The sequence below is a fragment of the Carettochelys insculpta genome, chromosome 32 (assembly GCF_033958435.1).
Source record: "Carettochelys insculpta isolate YL-2023 chromosome 32, ASM3395843v1, whole genome shotgun sequence".
In the NCBI taxonomy this organism is placed as follows: domain Eukaryota; kingdom Metazoa; phylum Chordata; order Testudines; family Carettochelyidae; genus Carettochelys; species Carettochelys insculpta.
In genome coordinates, this window is record NC_134168.1 from 12,081,810 (window position 1) to 12,093,850 (window position 12,041).

The window sequence follows — 12,041 nt, forward strand, 5'->3', positions numbered from 1 at the left end:
TAGGCTGGGCCATTCCTTTGAAATCTCCTCCCGGCCTGTCAGCTTCTAACCCTCAGCTCATCTCGCCTTCACGTGGGCAAAGCTTCCATCAAAGTCACTACGGGGCTTGGGGCCAGGGCCATTCCACTTGGCAGACATCAGCAGGTTTCCAGCAGCCGGGCTGTGACTGTCCATACGTCTGTCCCCAGGGGCGGCTGATTCTCAAGCCTGCATTGACATCCATGGTCCGCCTGTTTTGTGCAGACGTGTTTCCCCAGGCTGAATACAGCACACTGGAAAGTCACCTGGGTAGCTGTATGCTTCTTATTTACCTTCCAGTCTTCAAGGCTTCAGCACTGCAATGGGGCTGGGGCTGACTGGATAACTAAAGGCACCTTCCCTGCCTGGTGCCACCCGCCCTCGGTGCCTGGCTGGTCCCAGCTCTCCTGTACTGGTGCTGAATGCTCCTGAGGGAACCTGGCGAGGGGAAGGGACCCTGGACGTGAGCAGGTCGCACGTCCCCAGATTTCTGGCAGGGTTCACACCGGAATGGGGCCACAGCAGCATTTTCACACTGCGTGGGACCGACAGGGCAGGAGCTGCCTCCAGCCATGGGTGGGAGAAGTGGGGAAAGGGACGATTTCTCTCACGTCTCCCCACAGCTCATCTCTTCTCGTTCCCACACCCCATTGTGCCTGGGACAGCTCGTCCCTGCCTGATCACACGGCATCCAAATGCAGCCAACACCTGCAGCCGATCGCTGGCCACCAACATAACCCAGCTGCTCCGGCCAGCCCACTGTAGAGCAGGCAGGAAGGGGTTAAGCCGTAGGGATGCATTTCACATCCGGGCTCAGGGTACCTGACCACAGGGGCTGCAGCAAACCTGGCCAGGGAGGTGGCTGAGCAGGGGAGGGGTCTGTGCTAGGAACACGCCCAGGGTCTCCGGTGGCGGCACCCGGCTGGGGGCTGGGAGGTGCAGAGAGCGCTTGGCGGAGTGCCCCCCTCCTTTCTGCTGTCTGTGTGGGGATGAATTGTGCTGTGTGCCCAGCATGGGTGGGAGGGGCTCAGGGGTGGGACTGGGAGGAGGACTGCGGCTGGGGGTGCAGGCTGTGGGCTGCAGACGGGGATGAGGGGTTCGTGTGGAGGCTACCCCAAGGCTACGGCAGGTGGAGAGGACTCCCCCCAGCCCTTCCCTGCTGCAGCAGCTCTGGAACTGGGACCAGGGAAGAGAAGCAGTCCCAGGGCTGGGCCGTCTGTTCCCATTGTCTGTCTGCTGCGGCCCTGTATGCCCCAGGCTCCCCTCCCTCGCCCTCTGCCCCTTCTGGGCCCTGCGCCTCTCCCCTGGCCAGGCCCCCTGGCTGCACAGCTGAGTGGCTCTCCCCATCAGGTGCCTGGCCCCGGGTGGGTCCATGGGCAGGATGGAAATTGCTTCCAGACGCCAGCGGAGGAGGGGGAGGTTTCCCTGTGCCGGCGCTGTGCAGAGCTGTGGCACTTACACGTCTCAGCCCCTCCTGGGCAACTCCCCAAGTCTGAGACTTTTCAGCTTCCCCAGGAGCCGGCTGAGCCAGAGGCAGGGCAGGAAGGAAGGGGTCTGCCTGCCAGGGCACTGAATGCTCTGCCCACGGGCCGGGTGCCAGAGCAATGGGAGCTGGATGTGCCCAGCTCGGTGTGATGTGGGGGAGCAGCAGGACTGGGTGACATAGGGGGTGACAGAGAAGAGGAGGAAAAGGACAGTGAGAAGGGGCCAATGACTGGGGGACCCAATGAAGGGCTGCAGTGTGGTCACTCTGCCCGGCTCCTGCCTCACCTCCCCAGCCACTGCAGCTCACACAGTTCCCAGAAGGACTGTCAGTAAATGGGATGGGGCAGGGCCCTGCTCTGCAAGAGCTGCCATGAACTGGGAGCTGTTCTAAGAGCAGCCCAGGGAGCAGCTTGTCCTGTAGGATGCAGCTTTGCCCCATCACCAGCCTTACACGCCCACCCCTACGGTGGAGTTTTGGATCCCCAAACACACTCACCGCAAAGGGGCTGGCAGCTGTCCGGTGGCAGGAGAAGGAAAATGTAGGACAATTGGCTTGTTTCTAAGAAAATGTCAGAACCCCAACAGAAGGATGTAAATGTGGGACTGTACTTCTAAAAATGGGACAACTGGCCACCCTTCGTCTCCTGCTGCAGTAATTCTCCATAGCAGGGCTACACCAAGCAGCTGCACTGCTGCTCTGCCTTAACGAAGAGCTCCATGGAAACAGGAGAAAGGTCTCTCCTCTCGTCTCCTCCCCGCCCGGCGGCAACACGGTGCATTCCCCTAGCATCACTGAATCAGAGGTGGGGGTGGGAAAAGGACTCAGGAGCGGATACTTTCAGAGAACTCGCCACAATGACTCCTGAATCTTAGCATCATGGATGTTAGGCCTGGAAGACAACTCAGGAGGTCATCTAGTCCAACCCCCTTCTCAAAGCAGGACCACCACCAACTCAATCATCCCAGCCAGGCCCTTGTCAAGCCTGGTTTTAAAATCGTCTAAGGATGGAGATTCCACCTTCTCCCTACGAAACCCATTCCAGTGCTTCACTGACCTTCTCATGAAATATTTTTCCGAATTTCCAAGCTAGGCCTCCCCCACTTCATCTTGAGATCATTGCTCCTTGTTTTGCAATTTTTTACCACTGACAACAGCCTCTCTCTATCTTTTTCAGAACCCCACTTCAGGTAGTTGAGGCTGCTATCAAATCACCCTTCACTCTTCTCTTCTGTAGACTAAATAAGATCAGATCCCAAAGCTTATGTTCCTCATACGTCATGTACCCCAGCCCACTACTCATTTTCATTGCTCTCCACTGAACTCTGTCCAATTTCTCCACATACTTTCAGTAGTGTGGGGCTCAAAACTGTGCACAGTACTCCAGAAGTGGCCTCACCAGTGCCGAACAGAGGGGAATAATCACTTCCCTTGTTCTGCTGGAAATGTTCCTGCTAATGCAGTCCAACATGTCATTAGCCTTCTTGGAAACAAGTCACACTCAAATCGAGCTTCTCATCCACAGTACTCCCCAGATCTTTTTCTGCACATCTTCTGCTTGGCCAGTTGGTTTCCAGCTTGTAGCGGTGATGAGGAATCTCTTTTTGAAACACAGTGGTTGCTGGACCTGTGCAGAGAACCTGAAAATGGTTTCTGACGTCTATCTGCACCAGGGATTACCAGAGTTCTCTCCTTTTTTTTGCTCCTGGAGAACACATGCTCCCAATTTTCCTCCATGTTCTGCACTGCTCTCTTATGCTTCAGCATGCTGCACCTGCAGAGCCAAATGCTGACTTCTATCCAGAAAATCTTAATTTTCTTGGATGCAATGCAAGGTCGTGACTTGGGGCTCTACTCTTTCAACCTTCTCCTGCAGTGTGGAGACCCCCTTTCACTTCACTAAAAATACAGTTGTTCCTTTCCTCTGGGAGAAAGACAAACAAGGCGTATACTTTGCAAGCAACAAGAGCTGATCCCTCATTAGCCACGTTGTCCACCTTCAAGGAGCATCGTCAGATATATTTAATGCTCACATACGCCTGAAAGTCACAGCTTTTCATGTCAGATCAGTGTAACTGCGCCCACTCGCAGGGCTGGATTTTTCACTTGCCTGAGCACTGTGGTTACCCTACAGACTGCAGTGTAGGCTGCACCTCCCTTGATATTGGCCTGAATATTTTGGGTCTAATCCTAAAAAAATTACACTTTTTTCATCAGTGGGAGTTGACCCATGATTTTACTTGTGTGCTTGTGCTTTGGTCAGGTCAAGGCCTCAGAGCCTGAAGGAACCAGGAGAAATGAAGCACGTCTTGCTCTCATGCCATGAGGAACTGAAAGTGACTCCGCAGTAGTGACTGTGAAACCAGGGTAAGGGATAGAAGAATCAGTCACGTGGCTGTTTTAACTGCCTTCATGCTCACCATGTGAGCTCAGAAAATGGCTGTAGCAGATGTGGAGGTGCCATTCTTCTGTGGAGATGGAAAAGAGGAGGTGCACGCCCTGCTTACCCAGGGCCAGAACCATCCAACCATCATCCTTCTGTAGGACTGGAGACATTGTGTAGCAAGAGAGAGTTTCTGGATTTATGGTCCAACCTGACAGGCAGCTGGCACACAAGGAAGTGTTCTACGGTAGCTATGATGTAGTCTTTTATGCTGCACTTCATCTTCTTCACTGTGATATTATTATTATATGATTACGATAAAGTTATAACACAGGTGTTAGAAGATGAGTCATGTGAGGTGTCATTGGAGAAGTTTTGATTTGCTGAACAAGATTATCCTGTTTGTATCTATGCACCATTTTGGGAACTAAAGTTGTATGTGTAATTTGATTCTGGTCACACCTGGGCAATGCCCACGAGGCTAGATGTTTCAGTCTGGACAGCTGGTTAGCACGGTTCTGTTCAAGACAAAGAAACAAAAGGCTTTGGGAGAAACTTATCTTCCACCTGGTGAGCCTCCCTGAGAATGCACAACTCCCAGTGGAGCTTTGAAATGTGAATCCTGCCATACGCTAAAGCTCTATAAGGCATGGAGAGCCTTCATCTTATTTTTTTCATAGCCCCTGTCATGGCTTCTTCCCAACTCTAGCAAGATAAATGAAGAAGTGGGGGCCAGCAAAAGATCCTCCAAAACCTAATCTACGAGGTTTTCATATAAACTTCCCCTCAAAAATCCTAAAAACCCTTTTGGGGTTAAAATTTTGGGGATAAAATTCGGTGCCACCGCCCAAGTAATAATAAGGAAACCAGGGAAAAACTACTTGGGACATCTCAGCCCAAAAGTAAAAAGCGGGACACAAATATTAACCAATACCAGGTTAATAAAAATTAAAAAAAACAACTTTTACTATTCCAACAATATTTGTGTTGCAAACCTCATAACTAGATGAAAAAGTCACAGAGTAAAACACATGGGGAGTCTCCACCATGGGCCTAAAACTTAGGTACAAGAAAAGGAAAAGAACGTTTCCAAAAAGAGCACAGACATCCAATCCCACTTCCCAAACCATAAAACAATAAAGCCTAACGGATCTATCTAAACTTTCCCCTACTTACAGAAGATTGGAGGGCTTGTTCTTGGACAAAGATATTCTGTGTCTCTTTCCCTCATGGCTGGAAAAAGAAAAAGAAACAAAGAACAGAAAAAGAAAAAAACAAAATTCAATTCTTACCCACATTCCTATGGGCCAACCCCACCTGGCTAAGGAGGTTAACCCTTTTACTCCCAGGCTGCTGGTTAACCCACATGATCATGACAGCCCCCCAGACAAAAAGACTGCTGCAAACAACAGAGGGTCAAAGACCAAACTGGGGGCAAGTGCTTGATCAAGGCTAAAGCAATTTCTAGCCTGTGCATGAAAACCGTGGGGATTCCAAGACATAAAGAAAGTGCAGCTTGTGTCTTGAAAATCAGCAGGAGGGCTTGTACCATTAGCCAGGGTGAGAATTTCCTTGCTAAGTTTTCTGTTTTGATCTATTTCCTCTCACTTATGATCATTTAAAATCTATGTTTTCTAGTTTGTGTACTCGTTTTTGCTTTCTCTCAATGACTGAGTTTCATTGGAGCCCAAGGGAAAATCATAGCTCAGGGGGAAAGTCACTGTATACTCCTCTCCAAAGGCAGGGAGGGAGATAATTCTATGGCCCGATGCTGTATGGTTCTCAATGGCACATAAGGCGGTAACATTTTTGGTTTATCCTCCAGCAGGGTTGTGAGTCTGGGAAGCTTGGAATTAATTTGGCTGTGGTCTCCAGGGGCTCATATAATGGCAAAAAGTTGTGTCCGTACCTGTGCAAATGCTGGTGAATTAGTAAAACCAGGAGCATGTCTGTACCTTGTTCCAGAAACACACGGTGGGGGGGGACATGCTGGTGGGTCAGAGGGCTCGGTGGCATCTCACTTCCCAGGTGGCCTCCCAGAGGCAGCCTTCACTCTGTCACCAAATGCATTCCAGTCCCAGCTCACACTTGAGTTCTCACTGATTTTCACTTTTGCTGTTAGCTCCTGGAAATGGCATAAAAAGCTCCAAGGGATGGTACACGATGCCAGCCGACAATCAGACCTATTTTGCCCCTGTAAGCTTCATCCTGACCGGCATCGAAGGTATGGAGGAGTCGAACATCTGGATGGCCATCCCCTTCTGTCTGATGTACATTGCAGCACTTTCTGGCAACTCTCTCCTGCTATTCATCATCGGGACAGAACGAAGCCTCCATGAGCCCATGTACCTTTTCCTCTCCATGCTGGCCACAGCTGATCTACTGCTATCGACCACCACAGTGCCCAAGATGCTGGATCTCTTCTGGTTCAGAGCAGGGGGAATTTCTTTTGCTGCCTGCCTCACCCAGTTGTTTTTCATCCATTTCAGTTTCATTGCCGAGTCGGCCATCCTGGTGGCCATGGCATTTGACCGGTATGTTGCCATCTGCAACCCCCTGAGATACAGCACTGTGCTAACCAAGGCTGTGATTGGGAAGATGGGGCTGGCCATTGTCACAAGAAGTTTCTGTGTTGTTTTCCCTGTTGTCTTGCTGGCGAAGAGACTGAAGTTCTGCAGGACCAACCTCCTGCCACACACCTACTGTGAGCAGAAGGGCATCGCCCGGCTGGCCTGCGACAACACCACAGCCAACACGGTGTTAGGCATCGTCATGGCTATGTTGGTATTTCTGTTGGATGCTGCGCTCATTGCTATGTCTTATGTGCTGATCCTCAGGGCCGTCTTCCGGCTCCCATCCAGCAACGCCCGACTCAAAGCTCTGCGCACCTGCAGCTCCCACATCTCTGTCATACTTATGTTCTACCCACCCTCCCTTTTCTCCTCTTTTGCATACAGTTTAGGGCACATCCTCCCTGGTTATATACTCAACCTCCTGGCCCATCTCCATCTGCTCCTTCCTCCCATGTTAAACCCCATCATTTATGGGGTGACAACAAAAGCGGTGCTGAATAGGGTGATCAAGGTGTTTTATCGATGCTGCGGCAGAAGCTGCCTGCTGAGCTAAAGGAGGCAACAAAAATATTTTGACACTTAAAAATTAAAGCCAGATGTTCATTTGCACTGTAGGGATGTTGTAACTATGGGCTTCTAAAGTGTAAGCTTGAAACCGTGTCTCTGTCACCAATAAAAGTAATTTCCCCATCCACTGTAAGTCTCTGATCTCCTGAGACTGACATGGCTACAATGACGCTGCTCCGGAAGACGCAGCTGAGAGCTGCCGAAGGGGTACAAACATTAAATCCATGTGCCTCTGAAGCTTAGGAAGGGGGAAAGGGTCCAAAGAACAATTCCAGAAACTCTGGGCCTTACCGTGGCTGTGAGTAGTCAGACTGCCTCAAAGATGGTAAAGGTTGAACCACTATTGTCCTGCTCTCTCAGCCGGTAACACGCACGATTTGGCATCATTTTAGTTAGCAGGATGGCCACGTTCCAAGGGTGGGGCCAACTTTCCTGCGGTTGCACAGTTCTTCACAGCCACCTGTCCTGGCTGTCAGTGTTCTGAGCTGTTGTTTAGCTGTGATTTACCCCCAAAATGCATTCTAAGAGCCCAGCAAGCAATGAAAGCTTTGGTAATGTGCAAGACAAAATTGACCTCCAATGGTGCAGCAAATTTTCTCCTTCAACAATGGTCAGGTCGTTGGGTGCCAGACTTGGGAGGTTCAACCTGTAATTAAAACCATATCTCATAGTAATGCTTCCCTTCGGCTCCTACCAAGAAATAATGTTGCATCTTATCACCTCAGGGAAATGAGTGCAAACAGGGCCTGACGTGTGAAAGTGGAAAGTGTGGTGCACCACCTGATCAATTCACAAATAAGAAAAGTACGGAGGTAATTCTTCTGCTTTATTCCAAACAGCCAGGAGATGTGGAACAGGAAGGGAAATGTTAAACAATAGTATGTGTCTACCGGGGACTGAGAAATGTTTCTTTGTTTTTCAGACATTCAACAGGCCTACTTGCACCAGCAGGGTTGCACTAGTCCAACAAAAATTGTGTTGTGAGTTCTGTGCTGGTTTTGTGTTATTGCTGTTCTTTTGGTGGCTATTGTACAAGGGTGTTTATCACACACACCTTTAGGGAACATGATGGGCCTGAGGAGAAGCTCCTACCCCCCTGGGTGAGCCTTCCCGGGAACTCCCCACAGAGCCTGTAAATAACAGCAGCTGTGAGTCTCCAGGGGCAGGTGATGAAATCCCAGAACGCTGGGCGCCATGTTAGAAAATCGGTGTTTTTCCACCCGCTGGTCTGAGACCCAAGACTGGAAACAAAGCGTTCCTGCCCTGCGCTGAAGCCATAAAAGGGAAGGACTCAGCTCCTCACTTCCTCTTCACGGCCCACACAAGAGCACTCCTGGAAAGAGCTGAGAAATAAGGCTAAACTGGGGGGAAGGGCTGGACCCAACTGAAGGGATCTCAGCCTGTCTGTGGGCACCTGAGAAACCCAAACTGCAAATCAGCTGCAGCTCGTGCCTGGCCATTCTGCCAGTTTCCTGGTATCAGCAGTCAGGTGAGAACCTGCTCATCCATAATCCATCTAACTGGGGCCTTACGCTCACTGTGCCTCTTGGTGGGTTTGCCCATTAACCTGCTTCAATCTGTTTGCTAGCCCAGAAAGTCAACTGTTAGTAGCTAATGAATGTGGGTGTAGTTTAACCTAAGCCATGTGTCTCTACATGGAATATCGAGGGCAGGATCCCAGCCTGGTCACACACCTGTGGCTAATCCTCTGCACACAGAGGGAGAGGCAAAGCCAGTTACAAGTTCCTCTGGGTCGGTGCTTTGAGCAGGGCCGGGCAGGGCAGTCGCAGTTCCCAGGCAGGGAGCTGGAGCTTTTCCTTTCTTGGTTACCACCAGAGCTGCTCAGAGACTCTGTGTAACTGCAGCTGGGCGTGTCCCTGCCTGAACGAACACAAAAGAGGACTGGAATTTTGGTCCTGTGGCAGCTTAGGGGTCTTCTTAGCCTCCGTTTGGCACCAAAGAATTCAGACTGAACTGGGAGATTTATCTCCCAATTGGTTTCTCCTTGTGAGTATTTCAGTTTTCCTCTTTTTGTAAAATAGACCTGCCAGTGGTCCTTGTTTTCTGTTATTCCAGGAGCTCTGCTCAGCTCATACATCCCATCAACACCAAGAAGTCTTGTAGCACCTTATAGTCTAACAGATGTTTTGGAGCATGAGCTTTCCTGGGCAAAGACCTGTCTGTGGCTCATCCTTATCCTCCAAAATATCTGTTAGTCTATAAGGTGCCCCAAGAATTCTTGTTGTTCTCAAAGCTACAGACTAACATGGCTCCCTCTGCAATACTTATCCCATGAACACAGATTTCATTTGAGATCAAAAGGACTCTCTGAATTAATTTCCATTCAGATGAGACTTTCCCTTACTTCTATTGCTTCGTTTTAGGGATCAGGAATTTTTTGGACTCTGTTATTTTCAGTTTGGAAGCAGTTCTTTTCCATGCAAGGGAATGACAACAAAATAGCCCAAGATGAGCAATAAAGCCCAGCCAGGCAGTAGGAGTGCAGAGCTCCATTTCCTGTGGGCAGTGAGGACTACCAATGGGAGGAATAACTGGAAAATATATGGCAAAGGTTATAATCGTAGCTCAGAATATCTGAAGGAAGGGTGAGGACGAGGGTGCAGCTGGCACTAGATGATCGATGGGAAAAGGTAACACAGCACAGTGACAATGAAGTAATCAGATTTAGAAAAGATGAAGACCTGCTCCAGCATGTGCCAAAAGTCTGAAAGAACATCACTGCTTGTCCAACCCCAGGGGAAAGAGAAAAAGTTCAGTAGTTCAGAGCAAAACATGCAGAATAAGGAGGAACACACGGATCTCCTGTTAAGAACATAGAGGATCAGACCCAAGGTCCATATACTCCAGTGTCCTTTCTTCTGACAGTGGCCAATGCTCGGTGCCCCGGAAGGAATGAATAGACCAGGTGATCATCAAGGGTTCATCTACACTAGGAACTAACTTCAAAGTAAACTTTGAAGTTGGGGACTACATTGAAGTAGCCAGCAGAGACTCTACACACATTTTCTATGACTTCAAAGTTAACTTCGAAGTAGGGAGCCCAACTTTCAAGCCTTTACTCCATTCCAAGTTCAAAGTAGGGTGTGTGTAGATGCTCTACTTCAAAGTAGCTTACAAAGTTACAAAATTAGCAACTCTGAAGTTATTTTTGTGGTGTAGACACAACCCAAGTGATCCATTTCCTCTCACCCATTCCCAGCTCTGGGCAAGAGTGATTTCCATCCCAGGTCTTCTCCATGAATCAATCCAGTTTATTTGCGATCTGTGTGTGCACTCCATTATTCACCACATGTGTCTGATTGCTTGTAGAATTGTTCCAAAAAATTCAATGGCCTTTCTTCAGTGTGTGTGTGTGTGTGTTTGTGTGTGTGTGTGTGTGTTTTCTAGATTTCTATTTGCACTTCTCTCAGTGATCCTTTTCCGCTTGTGGGGAAGCCAGAGCTGGATCAGGTGCATTGCAAGTCAGTGGTTACAGCAGCAGGCGATAAGGACTTATCAACAAGCAATACAGGGAAAAACAAGTGGGAGATTGCAGATTTACGGGCTCTGGAGATATAACAACCTCTCTCTCACACAAACGCACACACTCACTCTCTCTCTATCTATTTTATCTCCTTTTATTTCTCCCTCCTGTTTTCTCTGGGTCTATTTTCATTTTATTTCTCTCTTGAGGAATTTTCATTTTTATCACACTTTATTTCTTCGTATGTGGTTAGATGTCAACATCACCTGTGCTCACGTACACGAGAGGAGGCTCGTGCAACTTATCCTGCTCTAAGTGAGAGGAGCAAGAAGCTGAGACAGACGCACCGACAAACAGGCAGACAGACACCCTCAAACACAGACAAACTAACACAAACGTATATACATGACAGAGGACAGCTGGACAGACTTTCATACAAACCACAGGCTGTTGAGTCTTTTGGTGTATGTCATAGGGGGGATGTCTATACAGGTTGAATCTTTCTCGTCTTGCACCTTCGGGAACTGTCCGGTGCCGAATGAGAGAATTTGCCAGACCACGGCAGGTCAATATTGTCTAGCACGTTACCAACACTTCCTCTGCTTACGGGGCTCTTGGAAGACACATAGGGGTAAATTGCAGCTAAATAACAGCACAGAGCACTGACAGCCAGGACTGGTGGCTGGAAGGAAATGGATGGGACCACAGAAAAACCTGGCTACAACCATGACAAGGGGTCATCCAGCTTCATAAAATCACGCCGGGTGATGGATTTTGCCGACTGAGAGAGTTTGGGATTCTAGAGGTTTGACCTGCACTTCACCTGGGCCATGAAATTCCCAGCTCCAGTTGACCCAAAGGCAGACTGAGCACCTGAGCTAAAAATAGCAGCGTAGCCTTGGCAGTACAGGCGACATGCAAGCCCAAGCCGATCTGAGAGCTCAGATAGGGACACAGTGCCTGTCCCACACTGCCGCTTGTGCTGCCCTGTTCTCACCGCTGCTATTGTCAACCCCTCATTCGCTCATCTGCTCAAGCTGGGAACTTAACCTCCCGGCTGCAGGGCCAGTGGGTAACTCAAAATACCTTCCACTGCCCAGTGGGGGGTTTGTCACATGTCCTCTGCATTTGGAGAGATGACAGGACCACGACGAAGCTATTTCCAATGCCCGTGTTTGAACTCGGAATAGCTCTCGTTTGCCAGCCAACGATTTCTGAGTTTTGTCTTCTCCAAGTCTCACTGCGGCACAGATACCAGAAAGATGTGTCGGAATCCCAGCCCCACCGTGGGATTTCAAGTGCAGCAGAGGTTGAACGAGAGAGAAGGGAGACGGGTGTAATTCACTGGGTTCCTGTGCTCTTGTTCTGACCATATTGGAAGCTCAGCATGTGTCTTCCTTTGACTCTTGACAACTTCGTTGTTGCAATGGAGAGAAGTTGTGATGTGAGGTTTCTGCCAGTACAGCTGACAGCACAGCCTGACCGTGCGCGCTCCATCAGTACTTCATGGTTTTCTTTTTGCAGATACACACT

At 49.4% G+C, this 12,041-nt stretch overlaps 1 protein-coding gene across 1 annotated transcript; it reads left to right on the top strand.

Annotated features, from left to right (window-relative positions):
- The first annotated feature begins 6,047 nt into the window (after positions 1–6,047).
- On the top strand, positions 6,048–7,010 carry LOC142005053 (olfactory receptor 52B2-like). The gene has a single exon (XM_074982736.1). The coding sequence runs from the start codon at positions 6,048–6,050 to the stop codon at positions 7,008–7,010; it is 963 nt and encodes a 320-aa protein (XP_074838837.1).
- Positions 7,011–12,041: the final 5,031 nt, after the last annotated feature.

Bases quoted from the DNA above. Each gene is read 5' to 3' on its own strand.
- LOC142005053 (XM_074982736.1), top strand. From the start codon at position 6,048: ATGCCAGCCGACAATCAGACCTATTTTGCCCCTGTAAGCTTCATCCTG.